Below are 17922 nucleotides of genomic sequence, written 5' to 3'. Positions count from 1 at the left end.
TTCGCCTACTAATTGATAAATCGTTGCTAAAATGGATAAAGGGATCTATAAGTGCCCCAATATTCTATTGGTACAAGGATGAAAAAAATCTGGAGCTAAACCAGTTGCTACACAGACCCCATGGATGTCAGGCTGTGCTGTCAAACAGTTCCCAGCTGAGTCTCCTCACTGGACTCACCTGAGCAGCCCTGCTGGATCTTCTCTAGAGAGACAATTTATGTAAACATGGATGGCAGAACTGAACCCTTTGGAGTAACAAATATTTTTCCTTCTCTACCTTTGTTCTGCCACCTTGTCTGTTTTTCCCTAAAGATCAGTGTCACATTTTCCATTCTCTCTACCAAATTTTGTAATTCCAACAGTGCTGATGCCTCTCCTTCGAAAGATTTATCCTGCAGATTACAGTTTTGTATTACAGCTGTAGAGTTCACTCAAGCCATATGGATCTCAGTGGGTATTTCAGTGCTCACTCTGCAATTTTTGGTTCTCCAAGTGCAATGTGTAGATTCCTATCATTGCTCTAAACAGATAGAACATCTGCTCAATCTGTTTTATAGACTGAAAAGAAAAGGAAGTGATTTTAAGCTATATATGGAACCTACATATAAAAATATGAGAAGATTTCCAGAGGATGTAACTTGGTACAAACCAGGGATACAGAGGCATCTGTAGCTGGTTCCAACGCTGCGACAAATGCCGTGTGCACAGGGATTCAGAGCACAGAAATCTATCAGCTGAGCACATGTAGGTCCTGTAAATCCAGGACTACAGCTGCAGGAGAAGGCAAGTCTGTCTGCATAGCAGGTTCCATTGTTCTGGCAGGGAGATGACGCACAAGGGTCTATTTTCTCCTCGCAAGTGGCTCCTAAAAACCCTAAAAGAAATAAATGGGTTTGATAAGTAAGCATCCTGATATGCATACAATTCTAAGAACTAAAGCAAGTTGAAAGTAAGCCATAGAGAAATCTATATTCCTTTCTTTTTTAGTTCTATGAATATTATAAAAAATACAGACTTCTTAAACAATAAACTTTAATTTTGCCTATTAACATTCTCTGAAAAGAGATGCTTCAGCTAATGTCATACTATAAATGATTAAGGCAGTGAATTGCAAAAATATTTTCTTAAACTGACAGTGCTTATCTGCTTTCTGAGTGAATCTGGCTTGAAAAGCAGAGGAGATTTTCTAAAGATCAGGAGCTGGCTAGCCTAGGGGGAAAAAAAAAAAAAAAAGGCCAAACTGACCTGTTTTTCCTCTGTTAACGTGTATGTAAAATGTAACAACCTCTTAAACATAACGTGTGTTAATTGAGTTTCAATAATTTAAATCTCTTTTACAAGAACAAACTTCTCATTAGCAGGAGATACAACGATTTATTGAAACAACACCATGCCAAAAAAAAGACATAAGGAAAGGGATCTTATTGGAAGGGAACTTTTAATCAGATGTAGGGAAGAATTATGTTTTAATAAATTACAGTAACTGCAGCTTGTATCTTTACATACACATACATCATGTATATAGTAACACAATGCATGGTTTTTGTATCCCAAAGCAAGTCAGAAAAGCATATTCAAATTCTAGAACCCTTTCAAGTAAAAGAACCAACTGTCCTTTCCATTCAATTATATATTTTTAATAAGTATTTGGCCCTTTTGAAAAGACCATCACTTTCCAGTCTTAAAATTCCCTGGAATATCTTATATTGTAAAAAAGCTCTTAATATTACAGTAGAATAATAAGCAAAGTTGAGTAACCCACACAGAGCATACTACAGAGAACTACTCACAGAGTTAACAAAACTTATATTAATGGAACTAAGAAAAGCTGGGGAGGCCACAATTGCTCTGTGAGTGCCAGAGTTTTTGGATTTTTTTGGTCACAACTGGCAGCAGGATTTTAGGGGCATCTTCAAAACATTAGGTGCTGGACAAATAACTTTCAATGCTGCATCTGCCTTAGATATATCCATAAGAGTTATGGAATGAAAAATATGGAAAAAATAATATAATTTACCAAAAAAAAAAGTAGTAGCTAGAAAGATGGAAAGAAAAGAAATAACCTACAGATTGGACTTCTAAGTTTTTTCATACAAACTCTGCAGCAGACCAGGAGAGAAAATCAGGTCTGGCAGGGCACAGATGAAGAACAGGCAAGAGCCTTCTGTCCTCCCCGTGTTGCTATCCTATGGCTTCAATTGCTTCACGGGCTTTGTCAGGACCACCTGCTCACACCAATGCTGAACAGAGAGAGCCTGAGAAGAAACACTGTGGAATCCAATACTAGAGGTCTCTCCTGTAGATGATAACTAACCATCAGGAACTGCAAAGAACAGAAACCCCAAGAGCAAGGATGTAATTCCAGCAATGGTTCACTAGCAAATTAACAAAGCCTGTACTGTTGTAATAAAATCTTGGTCAGATTTAAAAGAATCTGCAAGGACTTTTAACTATTACCAGGAGGAGATCAGCCAGTGAGTCCAGTGAAATCTCTCAAGTAACTCTGAAACCAGATTAAAAAGGTTTAAGGAGATCTGAGGTCACACAATGACACTAATACAACCTTTGCAGTAATCTTCCCTCCAAAGAGGAGGTTACTGGCAGATGGCTAATGTTTCAAGTGACAAAGCACTTCAAGAACATATGCAGGTTTAAAATACACCAAAACATGTTGCCCTTGTGCTATCTTTGATTGCACTGTGAAATGCATTTAGGTGATTCTGGAAGTTCAAATCTCAAGCATGAGCCAAATATCTGAAAATACTCAAAACAGAAAATATGGAAATCTATTATTCTGGCATTTCGGAATGTACACTTAAATCCATACTAGTCCAATTGTTGAAAGCAAATAATGCAAGTAATAACTATAAAAATCAAATTCAGAGGTGTATTGACTGCAAACAGAACCAAATTCCAGATGAAAAAAAAAAAGTCACCATTGTTTATGTGCAGAAAAATATTCCCTGAACTGCTCTTCAACCAGCCAACATGGACCCAACCCTGCATGCAGGTCATTGCTGGCATCAAAGGGACGTGACTGAAGTGCAAAGTCTAGTGGTAATTTGAAAGAACTGAATACAAAATTTACCAACAAATAACACAGAAGGTAAAGGGAAAAGGCAATAATAGAAAATATCTATACTGGTAAAACCCAGAGTACAATGTCTGTGCTTACATGGATAGTAATTTTGCTAGTTGTCAAGAAGTATAACAGTCTTAAGTTAGGTGACATGCTTTATAAATTGCTACAGACCTCCAGGGCAGTGATAGAAACTAGATCAGATTTCAGAGACAGAAAAACTCTGAATAAAAACCAAATTTCTCACCACAGTGGGATTTTAATTATTTGGCTACTGAAAGCAAAAGATCCATGTGCAAGTCAAGGAAGTAAAACATTTTCTGAAGACACTACAGAACTGCCTTTTATACAGAACTGCCACAGGACTGCCTTTTATACAGCTTGTAGAACAACTAACTAATGTTACATTAGACCAAATTCCAAGAATTACAAGTATGTGAAAAATTAAGTCTGTGAATTGCAAGAGCTTAGGACTACAAAACTTTTAACTTTGAAATGCAGGGATAAGCACTAAAAGAAATACAAGCTATTTATTATTTTCCCTATAGAAATTTTTCTTGTGAGGAAATAGAAATAAATGATATTTCACCAGAATTCTGTAGAGAGAAAAAGGTTACTAATCAGAAGGATCAAGAAATCATTAAAACACTAAGATTTTGATTGAAATTCACTCTAGCTAAGTCCTTCTGGATGAAGATGAATAGAGGCTAAACCCACTCAAGCATCAAGGAGAAGTCTATTAAAAATAAGAGCAATTTGGGAAGGTGCCAGGTAAAAACATTAGATTAGTGGAAAGTACCAGAAACTAAACAGCCATAAAAAATTTTAATTAACGACAAAATGTTCTTCAGGTAAATTAAACTCTCTTATGGTAATATGAAAAATTCTGCATTCTGATCATCAGTAACCTTGGGAAATGTTCCATATGCCACAGCTGTGTGACCCAGTTTCCAGAGATCAAGATGGTTTATTCTATGTAAACCTAAAGAAGTTAGAAAGACATCTGCAAGATGTGCTAGAGAAAAAGGCTTTTACATGAACAATGAAGCAGAGAAAATAGTGAAAACCTTGAAATTTAAACTATTCTAAGTCTCAGTAAATAATTTCTGTTCTCCCAGTCAATTAAGATTCGTGGTGACAATGTGCATTTTCTAGCAGCTATTGCAAATCAACACATGAATCACAACTTAGCATCTTCTATAGCTGTCAAACTCTATTTTCTAAACCACAGAAGCTATTATAAGAGCATTCATAAATTTATGAATTCCAGTATTTTCAGAAATGCCTGCAGATATTTCAGGCACTTTTGCTCAGTGTGTTGCCAGCAGTAGTTACCTGCAGCTACTCAAATCAAACTGTCAAAAGTAAAATAAAATCAATGCTAAAATGTGAATTTCAAGTAATCTATATATGTTAAACTCTTTATCCTAGCATTGTTTTCGATCTGTCTTCTTTTATTCTAGAGGATGACTGACATCCATTACTGCTGATGACCATTTTTCAAAAATATATTAAGCCAAAGTAAAATATTTCTGCCCCTTCTGTCCAAGCTGGTGACCTCCACAAAAACCATGTAGGAACAGCCCAAGAACCCAGGCCAGTTTGATGGGGATGGCCAGCTGAATGCAAGCAATTTTTATCAAAGATTAATGTTTTCCTATAACACAGAAGGCAGCTCATCAGTACTTATAGACATCAAACTTGCAAGGAACAAATCTTCAGAAACATCTTGCAATAGAAGTTTATTTCTTTATTGTAGCTGATCTGCACTTTGCTCATTACTGTCTGGCTTTGTTCTAAACCACAGCCCACTGCTGAATCATTTTAATATTATCATATGAGCAAAATTCACAAAGGGTGAAGTACCTTCAAGTATGTCAAGTACCAAGTCTTTCGTTCTGCCTAATTTTACAAAATTTGTGTCTGGAAGGAACACATTTCCTCACCAAACAATCAGGCAATTTCCATACAGTTGGGTTTTTTTTAACTTTCAATAAAGATTTCGGTGAATTTGATAACTACATAAATAAGGATCAGTAGCTTCAACATCTCTAAAACCTATATTGATTTATTTAATATGTGTTTATTAATTTAGCATAATGCCATTAATTTATATCAACCAGGGGTTTTTTACATTTCCAATTATTATTTGTCTATTTAGTTCCACTTCAGGATATTTTGAAAATACACATAACTTCTCAGAAGCTTAAAGAAAATGAAGTAACCAAATTTGTAAACTGATGAGCAGTACCCCAAGCAGCTTAAATAAAATCTATTAATGTTACTGTCAATACAATAGTCTGTTATATACTACAATAAGTGGAAGAAAACGAGAGGAATATTTAAAAGTGATAAGGATGGAATGATTCTGAATAGAAATTTCAAATATTCATTTTCAGGTTGGCATGTTTACTACATGTAGAGTTTTAGAATGTCTAGAAGTTCCTTTGCATGAACATTTGAAAGTAATATTTACTAAATGTATGTTTATTGACAAAATTAATAAAACAATCAAAGATCCCTACCCAAGTGTAAGCAAGTACAAGATCCAAACATTATTTTGAAAGTAATAGTGTCAAAATTTTAAATCAATTCTTTGGTCTTTAGTATTACTTGACTTCTTCACTACAAATTCAAATACAAAATCCAATTTTCTCTTTACAAGTGATTCAACAACTTCATATAAGAGTTTATTTTCTGATGTATTTTGGATATTGAAACCCACAGTGCATCCCACAGAAAATTGAATTTGTAAGCATAATGAAATTTTCTTTACAAAAGCACTCTTAAAACCGTAAAATTGTCTAAAGAGTCATCATGAATTGTCCACATCTGAGACAGGCTGCTTTTTCAGGGCCTCAGATCTAGCCTTCTGTCAGTTGTCATGTGCTTTTTCATGAACCACAGATCTCGTTTGTAAAAGAAATGCACAGTCTCAAGATCATTCTTCATTGTTTCCATCTCATTCCTTTACCTGCCATCTTTTTCTTTTCCTTGTGTGATAGCTGCCACATTTTCTTATCCTTTTCCAAGCCACATTATACCTGCAGCCTGTAGTTCCTACACAAACATAAGCTCCTTGGTTACCTTTCCCCACTGTGCTGAATTAGCAGTACAGAAAGAAAAGCCTTTTCTCAACAAGCGATCACTATTAAGCAGAGCAGAATAGCAGCAGAGCAAGAAACCTCACTTAAATTAGAAAATTGGGGGTTGGCAGGCAAATTTGCAAGTTACTGCATCTGCAATTTTCAATTAACTACTCTGTTGTATTTACAAAAATTACTGAATCTCTTCAGAGATTAAAACCCAAACAAAAGCTCCCAAATTATGCCTCTGTGAAAGGATAACACCTCAAAAGACGTAAGAATGATCAAGGGACAGTCACTAGACAATACATTTTGTTAAATCAACTTTCTTTCCTTCCACAAGATATCTGAATTCTTCAGCTCGTTGACACGAGACCTTCCAGAACAAAATGAAGAAGCAGCAGTGCCCGGCACAGCCCTGCAGGGCCCTCAGCCCAGCAGTGACCCTGCCCCTTGGGCAGCAGGACAGAAGCTGGGCTATGAGCAGCATATTCATCAACAGGCCATCAGGAGCCAGCAATTAATGAGCCACACACAGAAACACGTATAGCAGACATAAAACAACCAAAAATCCCAGTAGCTGCTCTTCCCAACGTTATTGGAAAGATCATTTCCTGCGCTGCTTCTTTAAAGAGTCTTGAATAGATTTCTTTGGGAAATCACAAGTAAATTATAGATCAAGTCTAACATTTAATATTTTTCTCCTGAATTTCACTACTATTTATAAGGGGAAACAATTTCCAAAAATTTTCCACATGCAGGATCTGCACGGCTGTCAATATGTCAGTCAGTGTTTCAACACAGCAGTTAAGTGTTAAAACATACCATTCTAGAAAGGCAAAATGGGCCTGAAGAAACCACAAATAATCTTTATTATCAAGCATGTAGATATTACCAGAGCAGTTATCAAAGACTTGCACCCTTAGAGCAAGCATTAAAGTACTGGTAGAACAAAACCAACATCCACAGATTAAGGAAGGACAGAAGTATAATTAGTTCAAAGTTCCAATCTTAATTATAAATAACTAATAGGAGGCTTCATAATTGAAAACTTCCACTCATGATAATTTTTTCATGCGCAATTTAGGGATCTGTCATTGCAGTCAGCACAGTGTTATGAAAGCACACTCTGGCATTGGGGTGTCCTTGTTTCACATTTACAAGATTTACCAGTGAGAAGCTTTCATGTCAAGAAAGGAATATGTCCAAATGGAAAGGAGAATTAATTAAAAATTTTGGGGAATTGAAATAATTCCTTTAGTTATTACTTTTACAAACATTTTAACCAACTGGCCCACGTGCAGAAAAGTGCAAATACTACAAAGGAGACATCTTTTTCTCACACATTTAGTGGACAATATAAAAATCAGATCACACACCAAGTCTCCTCAAATTCACCTCTCTCATCAGTGCTGGAGCCTGACTTCTATTGTAGAAATAAAGAACATTTCTGCACCACATACACACTGAAACACAAAACTCCTACAACACTTCATATCCTGTTGCTGATTATCGCAAGATTTCTCAGCTCGTTTTCTTTTCTGCTTACAGAAAATTACAAGCTAAGGCGCATTTTTTTAAAAGTTAAATATACATATCTACATGTCAATATAATTGAAAATTTGGAGGAAAATCAGCGCTTTGTATGAGGTACTGGAGAGGAGTTTGCTGGTTACCTTCTGGGCACTGACAGCTGAATCCACTGAGGTGGGATGAGCAGGTCCCTCCATTGTGGCATGGCTGCTGGATGCAATGATCAATCTCTGACTGGCACAGCTCTCCAGTGTAACCTACAAAACAGCCCACAATATTCAGAAGATGGAGCAAAAACAAGGGTTTACCACTAAACATACTGCTCAGCCATCCAAATAGTACCATTACTTTTCTTGAATCAAATTAACCAATATAAGCAATAGAATCCAGGACAGTCTCTCATTTGTTATGAGATTTCTAATTAAAACATATACTTCACAGGAGAAGCATACAAAACCAGCAGAATTCTAGAAACTACATCTGTGGTATTTTACCAACAGCAATATTCTGACATCACCAGTGAACTGGCAATAGATATTGGGTCCTCATTGGTACTCATACAACCAAAAAATAGTCATTTTTGTATGGTTTTCAAATGCAGCTTGAATCCCAAGTCAATAATATTAGCAAGGCTTTAAACAGAACTGAAGACTATGAATTATTTGTGCATATGCTGAATGACTGTCATTTGCTCCTACTTCTGGGCTTCAAGAAGAGTGTTTATTTTAAGTGGGAGCTGTGAAGAACTGCTCAGCACAGTTGCAAACTCTTCCAAATAAGCTTCTATAAGTTCACAAGCTACAGATTGTGTGTACTGTACTATTTGACCATAAGTTTGCTTTGTTCCATATGTCTGATGTCTGTAACATATCCTCAAAAAATGAACAAACTTAAAATACAATCTAAATTATTCTACACTCTGTACCTAAATTTCATAACAAATACCACACATTCCCCTTTTCTAATTTTAATTACTTCCAAGAAAATATCTTTGATGCATGACTGAAGAAAAAACTACATGCTACACCCAGGCACATATTATTTAAAAGGAACCTACAAAAATTATTAATATCTTCCATAATCAGCATATTTAACCAAATGGCTGGTGTCAAAGGCTAGTAAGCTATGATTATCACAGCTATGAACAGGTATAGAAGAAAAAGACCCCAAGGTGAGCCAGAGGACATACATGAACAGGATTTAGCTGATGCAGGAAAGAAAAAGGAAAAAGAAGGGGGAAAACCCCCGAAATCAAACAGGGGGAAAGCAAACAGGGGGGAAACACCCATGGTTTTATTAAATAATTATTTTTAATGTAATCAGAATCAAAATTGGTATGTTTTTGTGCACAGTAAGACCCACACTCGTTTAAATTTATGATTGCACCATAAAATAGCTGTCAACACAGAGTTGCTACAGCACTACTACAGACAAACATCTATAAGATTTTCTGTGTACCTTCCACTTCTACATGCTATAGAGAGCTAAATCATAAAACTATTCTCTGCAACGCAAAACCTGGAAAAAGAAACTGCTGTATATTGTAAAATTATTCTATTAAATCACCTAAACTGAAGGGGAAAAAAAAATGAGGCAGAAAGCCAGAAATGTGGTCTCATATGGCAGGTCCTCTTGACTGGGTTGAAGCACTTGGAGGGAGGGATCTCAGCTCCACTCCAGAAAACCAGTTATTTTCTGTAACTCTAACTGGTCTCAAATTCACATAAATTTTACAGAAGCAACAATGAAGTATTATAGAAGACTGCACGCACTGACTTCTTTCATCTATAGGCTTCACAGCTTTTTCAGTTTGCACATTCAGCTGATTATTTTTATAGATTGTAACACATTATTAAATGTGCTTAAGTCATTTAAGCATTCTTCCATCTTTGAACTGTTACCAAGCTTGTGAAGGTTCAAAATTACCCTGGAATTCAACATGTATCCAAAAGAATGTGGCATGAAGGCTGAACTGATTATGCTGCTCTGAATCTTGGTACAAGAATTGGTCTTCCTGCAATTGTCATTACAGCTTGCAGGCAAACTCATTAAAGATAATATCTTATTGCACATTTATAAGTATAAATATGTCCTATCTTATTACCACCTGTAGTGCATGTTTTGTCCATCTGAAAGAGAATATGATTCAGGAATAGCATCCCAAATACGTTGCAGGGACTAGAAACGCAGAGGTACTAAATAATCACCAGAGAAGTGGGGGGAAAAGCAGTTTTTTGCTGAGATACACAGTAAGAATCATGACACCTCTCTGTTTTGTGCTGATATTTAACTTGATAACATTTCCTTCTATCAGAATTTGGGAAACAAGATCATGTTCACATATAAATGTTTCTGAAACTTGCATATGGAGACATATAGGAAAATTAAACTCTTACCTACAACTTTCCTTAATATTTGTCATGTGAAATTAGTATTTTTTAGAAATTCAAAGATAAATTAAAACAGTTAGTTTTCCAGACTTTTTTATAGTGTGTGGACACAAATTCTGGTGGATACAATAATTATGGGTAGAAACACAAACCACTGAACTTAACAGTAATTGAGCCATTTGTATGATGTAAGACATTTGATATTAAAAAAATGAAGAAGAATAATTTTTTAAAAAACCAAAAAGCTAAACCTAAGCTTATGTGTGGTGGTCGCAGAACACTTCCAGGAAAAAAAAAAAACCTGATAAATAAAAACCTAATGAAATTAACTAAATTTTGCTCCGGTGTTTTTAGTAGGTAAAGTTCCATGAGTTATGATTAATTCCTTCCTGGGGCTAAGGTTCAGACATGTGCTTTCAATGGTATTTTTCACCAATGAAGAACCTTCCACTGCCCTTATGTTGTTGTTGCTTTTTCTGTCTGTTCTGGTATCAGAAGTTGCACAGTTCACTGCTCTGCAAAAAGAGATGCACCAAATGTCAAGCAAAGCTGCATTATTCGAGAATTCAAAACCTACCAGGCAGGCAGTTGCAGGTGAAATTGTTCCTGTCATGTTTCTGTGCTACATCAGTGCAGGTTGCATTGTTCTGGCAAGGCTGGCTCTGACAAGCATCAAATTCTTCACACAGGGAACCCTTATATGCATCTTCACACTCACAAAAAAATGTTGCCTAAAAACAAAGAGGATATGTACTTCACAATAAATTTTCAAAGATGATGTTTTCATTTAATACACTTCTGCACAAAGATGGTTTGGTTTCCCTGTTCGTAACAACAGTAGTTCCCATAAATACATCAACTGAACAAAGTTACTCCTTGAAATACTAAATCTGCACCAATTCTTCAGCTCAAATTTTTAATGATGTTGGGTCATTTCATCTAGACAAGGAGTCTGGGATCAGATCCATAATATGTAAATCATTATGCATTTTTTCTTCCGTTCCAGAAATTAGATTTATAGGCTGAAATAACTGTCAGAAACAATGTGCAGATTTACTGCAACAAAACCCTACTACAGATATGCACTCTTTACAAGGCAGGCTCCCAGAGTGGTACTTCAGCAGTAATGCTCCCTTTACAATTCTGTTAAAATATGTCTTCTTCTGAGTGTATTCATTACCTTTTCCAAACTTTGCTGCTTAATAAAAATCAAGACCACTACACCTCTTAAAGGTTTAAAGTACCCACAGAAGGCATGATATGACACATTTTTGTTGGTAATGAAATAATTCAAATGAAATTTAAAATCTCTTTAGGTAACTAAGATTGTCAAGGAAGTCTCCAAGAAAAGAAGCAAGGAAAGCTCTCTCCTCTGTGGTATGCATTTAGATGACATCTGAATCTTGGTTCATCAAACACTAGATGGCAACATCACTCACTCTCATCTATTCCAAAGCCAGATATTCAGTGCTGGAAGGCAGCTGTCCCATGCACAAACATTGGAATGCAAGTGCAGAACACAAATGGAGCTAGAAACAAAGGGATGGGGACTTCTGGTTTTGCTTGGTTTTGCTTCATATGAATAAACAGCTGTGACTTAAGTAGAAAATAATCATCTTCACCTAAATAAAAAACTTCACTCAGTAAACTCCAGATTTCACTCTTCCTTACAAATATCACATTGGTAGAGTTACACAAGAATAAATATGATACATCTTCAAAACTCAAAACTATGACTATGTTATTTATCAGGAGTGCCAGAAAGCCCTCCTTGAGTGTACAGTCTACACATGTTCTGGAATTTATCCCAGCCTCTTCACAAAACAGCTCTGAGTATCTCACACATCACCAATGACAGGTTTACAAAAAAAGGGGATAGTTCAACAGAAAGGAAAGACAGTCAAGCAAAAGAGAGTCAAAATTATTATACTCACATAGCACAGTAACTATCTTTAAAGTTTATCCAAGAGTTTGATATAGGGATCAATTTACCATAAAGAGTACTTAACAAAATGGGGTTTGAAAGCTGCAAAAGAAAAGCATTCTAACACTTCAATCTGAAATATCTAATGACAGGTAAGAGTTCTGAGATGCTGACAGGTTATTCTGTGGAGATGATTAGGTTATCAATACTTACCCAAAATGATACTACTTTTTTTTCCTCAACAGATAACATGTACTAGTATATTTGAGCAAAACTGAGTCAAGAAGCCTCTCCACACTGCCACTATGCTAGAATTAATGTCAGTAAGAACTCCAAAATGATGTATTATCAATCAAGACACCATCTGTGTATTTTACTTGATTAAGTGCAAGTATATAGTGTAATTTTGGATGGCAATAAAGTAATCTTTTAATAATTTGCTATTATCCAACATACACCATCTTATAAATATAGCTGGAATATAGTAAATTTTTGCTATTCCAATTAGGAGAGTAATAAATCCTTTTTTTACAATAGCAAAGAAGATGACCAGAACAAAACCAATGTCTACTCTCTCTGACTGAGAAAGACTTTCAGTATTTAGTACAACCCAGAGTTAGTTACTATGATATTTGATCAAAATGTTGCATGATAATTACATACTCCAGAGCATACTGCACTTAGGAAAATAAGTCCATATGAAGGAGAGCATACCTTCAGGTATACATGAGGGGTTTTATAATTTACCTTTTTACAAATTATTATCAAATGTATCTATCCCAAAGCTTCCAGCCTGCATAGAAGACATGAAAACCATTGCTATTCAATTCAATGTATTATTCTCTGTGCAGGCAGAGGCCAGATATTTTTGTGTAAATCTCATGGGTTCCAAATCTAGTAATAAAAATTCATATTTACACAGTCAGCCCATCCATATTTTTTATGAGAGAGCCAAAGTTATGGAACAGAGCAATCTGTGAGAGAAACAACCTCTTATGTAAGCAAAATGGTGGCACTCACAATCAATGGATGGCCCAAGCCCACTTCAAAATCTTACATGAAATAAGAAATTCACACCAGACAAATCTCTCCCCTTTGGGTTAACATCAGAAGTTTTCTCTTCCACTAACTGCTAACTGTTAACTCACCCTGATGTAAAGAGGAATAGATGAATGTGAGAGTTGTATTTATATTGTGATGATGCCAAGGCAGCACTATACTTCTGACACATTCCTGTTTCCCTTGTGGACAAGTGGCAAGCATGGCAGCAAAACAGGCACAAAGCTCATACAAAGGAAGGAAAAGGCATCATTTGAGCTCAGCATCACCTCACTGCACAGAACTTCACTCAGAGTGATGAATTTTATCTTCCATTCAAAAGCAATAATTGAAAACAAAACTTTGCATTAGAACTTGCTTTTCATAACCACACTCTATAAAAGCATCTAGCTGAGTAGAAGTCAAGTTATAGATCAGCAAAAATGAGTAAAATTTGGCCAAGACTCCCAGGTTAGACCAGAATTCATTTGTTTATAGTTATATGCACTCTATACATAAACACTAACCCCCTGTGCTTATATCACTGCAGATTGTTAACTACATTTAAATTTCCCAATAAGCAGATGTGTTCCTACATTCTTTCACATTCTACTAGATTTGAAATAAAACTATGAAGTACATAAAAGCCCAAAGACAACCATTAATCTTCTTGGCACTGGAAGCAATGACTACAGCCAGCAGAGCTCTGAGCTTGCTCATGGCATTGGGCCTTTTATGCATTCTTCTAAGAAGTTGCTTTGGATCCTGCAAGACTAGATTGTGCAAAGCCAGAATGAATTATGGATAAAAACAAACAGCAAGTCACAAAGGGCGCATTTTAAATTTAAAAAAAAATTAGAGTTTATGTTCTGCAAGAAGTGTATTGTGGGAAACAGACACAATGATTGTCATGTCAAGCATGTAATTTTGGCAGCCACTTCTTCCATCATTAGGGAAATCATCAAGATATTTTAGAGCAAATCTCACATAATTTCAGTTAAACAATGGCAAAAATATTCTACTTAATGAAATATGCCCTTCTGTTTTTATCTTCTGCTGGGCATGAATCAGCATCCTATCTGAAGTTCTCTGATGCACCTAATAGGCTAAAGAGCAAGGAAAGTTCACGGATTTGGAAACACAGGACAGGCCAAAAGACAACATGGCATTTAAATTCCCCCTGGATATAAATTAACTTTCTTTTGGTCACCATAATTGATGTTCTAGCAAGCTACCCCAGCCCAGCAGCCACCTAGCACAGGTTTGATGGTATTTGAGAGGATCACTGGGAGCATTCCTCATTTATTCAAGTTCTAGAAAACTCAGGAGCAGTTTACAACAGCAAAAATAAAAGCAATTGCATTTCTGAAGCTAAAATTTTATTTGAAGATAGATAAATATTTTCAATGGTCATATTATATATTTACATAATTTTAATATATTTTTATATTTAGAAATATTGAGAATCCGGCTAATTCTTGGTCTCTGACTGCCATTAATTGCTAGATACTCTTCAGAAGTGGATTTGATTGTGGACATGATTTGTGTGTCCCACAGCTTCAGCCACAGGGTTTTGGTCAACTACAGCCTAGTGCGTGTTATACCAAAAACACTGCCTTAATAAATTTTCTGGTTGTTAGGTTCAGAGAAAGAGTAGCAGAAAGATATGAACAATCCTAATTTTTTCTATTCACTTGCCAGGGAAAAAAGCAGTCTGCATGTGCACAAGGCAGGGCTCTCTCATCACTCACTGTTCTGGTTGTAACATATAAAGCTTCCAATGTCAAGATTACAGATAGGAACATACAGATACTGGTTTATCTTTTTTTTTTTTTTTTGAGTTAAATAATTGCTTGTCTTTCTTGCTGTGAAGCCAATCTGTCTCTTTTTTAAAGAAAATTTTCCTTTATTTGCTACACCTTAAAAGATTAATAACACATGGATAATTATTAGAGGCCATATAAGCTTTTCCCTAAATACAGAAAGCCATTAATTCTTCTGCATAGATATAGGAAACAATTTATTCTTATTTTGTAACATCACATGCAACAAGAGAAAGAAATTAGAGTCATAAAATTAGACAAACAACATGAAAATATATGAAATGAAGCAATTTATCTAAAGATATAACTCTCAAATTGACAAACAATAGAAAAAGACAATATTTTGATATGCTGTTATGCATAGAAAATTTGAACATATTTATGCAAGTCAAATTCAAAATACTGATTTATAAAAATGATAAATACAGTAAAACACAAAACCAAAACTGGACTATGAAACTGAACGCTGTATCTGAATTAATAATTTATTTGGATACCAGCCAGCTGGTATAGTAAAGCAGCATTTATTTCAAAATTCATCTTGCAATAATTATGTTCACACATTACCTCAAGCATTTTACAAATTCATTTTTGAGAAATAAAACAGATAATTATTCCAGATGTTAGTACTGCCATGTATGTATAGATTACTGTGGCAATTTAATTATTGTTGTTACAATTCAAAGCACCATTTTCTATCAAACATGCTTATTGAGAATTTAAATCAGAAAATGGTAGCAGATGAACTACAAGTGAATTCACTCAGTATGCCAAATTTTTTGTGCTCACAGCAGGCTCACAGCTGTTAATATTTACTCAACAGTTACTACTGCTTTTATCTCCCAAATGAATAATAATAAAACCAAAGATTAACTACGCATATTTGTGTTGCAAATGACTTTTAATCCATGAAATAAAAAATAACATGTATAGAAGGTAACAGAGTATACAGTATCTAAATCACAAAAGCCCAATCTGGTTTTGTAAAAGCAGAGTACAGACTGCAAATCTGACAGATTTGGTTCTTATTTTCTTATGTTGCTAGATCACACAAAATCCCCAACGTCCAGTGGGATTGCCATCATAATCCCTCAACGCAGGATTACGTAAAGCTCAAAGCTGTACAGGAAACCTTGCCACCACTACCAAATTACTCCATTCTGCTTCTTCTCCTAATTACGGTCAGGTAATTCCATTGCACTGGTCAGTCTATTCTGAGTAAGCAGTTATTAAGAGGTAGAGAGAGAAGCACTAGATTAAAGCTGACCTAAAACCTACAACAAGGTTGAGAACTTAACAAATCTGAGCACATTGCTCTGGAGATTGGAGATCCCAAGTGCCCAAGCCGTGGTCCTCCTTTAGGGAAACTTCCTTCTACAGTGACTGTAAGATGCAGTACAAGTTCCCTTACACCTGATTTGAACCATTGTTTTTATTGCCAGGGCAGGGTATGAATCTTTGCATCTCAATTCTGTTATTTTCTTACTTCAAGTGCTGGATTTTCAGGTATAGCAGATAAATATTGTTGTTATTTAGTAACAGCTGAGAGCTTTCGATGCCTGTTACACAGCTGCAAGGTACAAACACCGAGGACAATTTGCCCTGTTTCAATTATCATGCAATTGCCACATTACAGGAATGTCTTGACCTTACCTCATCTGGCTTGGTGATGCATTTCCCTTTCCCTGAACATGGGAAGTTGTCTGAATGGCCTCCCACAGGCATGCAGGTACTCACTTTCACCACCACAGTCAAGCGTAGAGCCACAATGCACTTGGTAACTGAATCATTCAAAAAACCTTTTTAAAAAAAAAGAAAATATTCTTGTTATATGACAAAATAGGCTGATACTGTTAATGCTCTGCAGCTAGACAAAAAAATAAAGCTGATTTGAAATTAACTGTCAACTAAGAACAAAATTGCTCATACTCAATACACACCTCTCTGATTGCAAGGCATGTAAATACAAATTAAAATACAGTTTGGAGACAAACCTCATTATATTGATTAAAAAAAAGGAAGACAGGGTGGTGAAGCATATCTACTAGAGCTCAAATCTACATTTTTTTATGTTTCAAAAATAAATGCTTTTGCCTGCTACTTTTTGAAAAGTTAAAAAATACATTTATTTAATGTCTTTAACAACAAGGAACATTAAAATCAAATTTTGTGGAGAAATATATTTAAATGAATTCATAAAAGTTACTTTCAGAGCTAAAAAGCACCCAGATTCACTACATTGGTAAAAGATGGAGAATCCCTTTGGTTCTGTTTTTTATGAAGTTTGCAAGAGTATACTTATACCACTTGACAGCATTTCTTTGTGTATTTGCAATACAAGTATTATTGAATGTCTGATCTGATCCCTCTATAAGCTGACATGGCAGATAAAGATGAACTAAACATGCAAATGGGAACACTGGACAAGGAACAGGAAGATTCACAAATCTCTGGCTAGCACCTGTAACTGCACAGAAGGAAAAAATTGTGGTCGATAGCTATTAAAACACACTGGAGCATAACAACTTCACTATCACACATATTCCTAACAGATTTATGTGAAAAATACAAGAAGGACAACAGGAAAGATAAAATGGTGCACACACAGAGTCCATGACATATGGGATAAAGTCAGAGTTCATGTCAAAATACACAGCCCCTGCTCCTGTACTTGTGCTTGAGCTGCCTCGCTCCAGCACACTGATTAGACTCCTGCACCACAGTCCTTCCACGTGTGGCATCTATTAACTGTTTTGTCTGGGGAGAATAAATGTGCACTGACACAAAAATGTGGGTTTGGTATTGTGTATACACTGTATGCAGAATTTATGCATAAAAACCCACCAAAGATCCTTCCATAGACTGTCAAACCTTGACTTCACTATCCTCCATGAAAGTAGATTCCAAAGGGTCTAAGACTGTAGGAACAGAATAGAATGTTGCAGGCACAGAACCATTCTATGATTCCCCTTTTCTTTAGAAAATATAGAGAGAATTTAAGCAAAAATTGATGGGTTTTTTAAAAACAAATATCCTCAATTTTAAAAAG

At 35.6% G+C, this 17922-nt stretch overlaps 1 protein-coding gene across 1 annotated transcript in view; it reads right to left on the bottom strand.

The window, feature by feature from the left end:
- DNER (delta/notch like EGF repeat containing) overlaps positions 1-17922 on the bottom strand; it is a 113393-nt gene that overhangs the window by 22002 nt on the left and 73469 nt on the right. Inside the window, exons 5-8 of the mRNA XM_041414352.1 lie at positions 16527-16672; positions 10666-10819; positions 7842-7955; positions 650-874 (exon numbers count right to left, since the gene is read on the bottom strand). Coding sequence (XP_041270286.1) covers positions 650-874; positions 7842-7955; positions 10666-10819; positions 16527-16672 — 639 coding nt within the window. The remainder of the gene's footprint in view (positions 1-649; positions 875-7841; positions 7956-10665; positions 10820-16526; positions 16673-17922) is intronic.

The sequence above is a fragment of the Onychostruthus taczanowskii genome, unplaced genomic scaffold, assembly GCF_017590055.1.
Source record: "Onychostruthus taczanowskii isolate IOZ18803 unplaced genomic scaffold, ASM1759005v1 scaffold45, whole genome shotgun sequence".
In the NCBI taxonomy this organism is placed as follows: domain Eukaryota; kingdom Metazoa; phylum Chordata; class Aves; order Passeriformes; family Passeridae; genus Onychostruthus; species Onychostruthus taczanowskii.
This window is presented reverse-complemented; position numbering and strand designations above follow the sequence as displayed.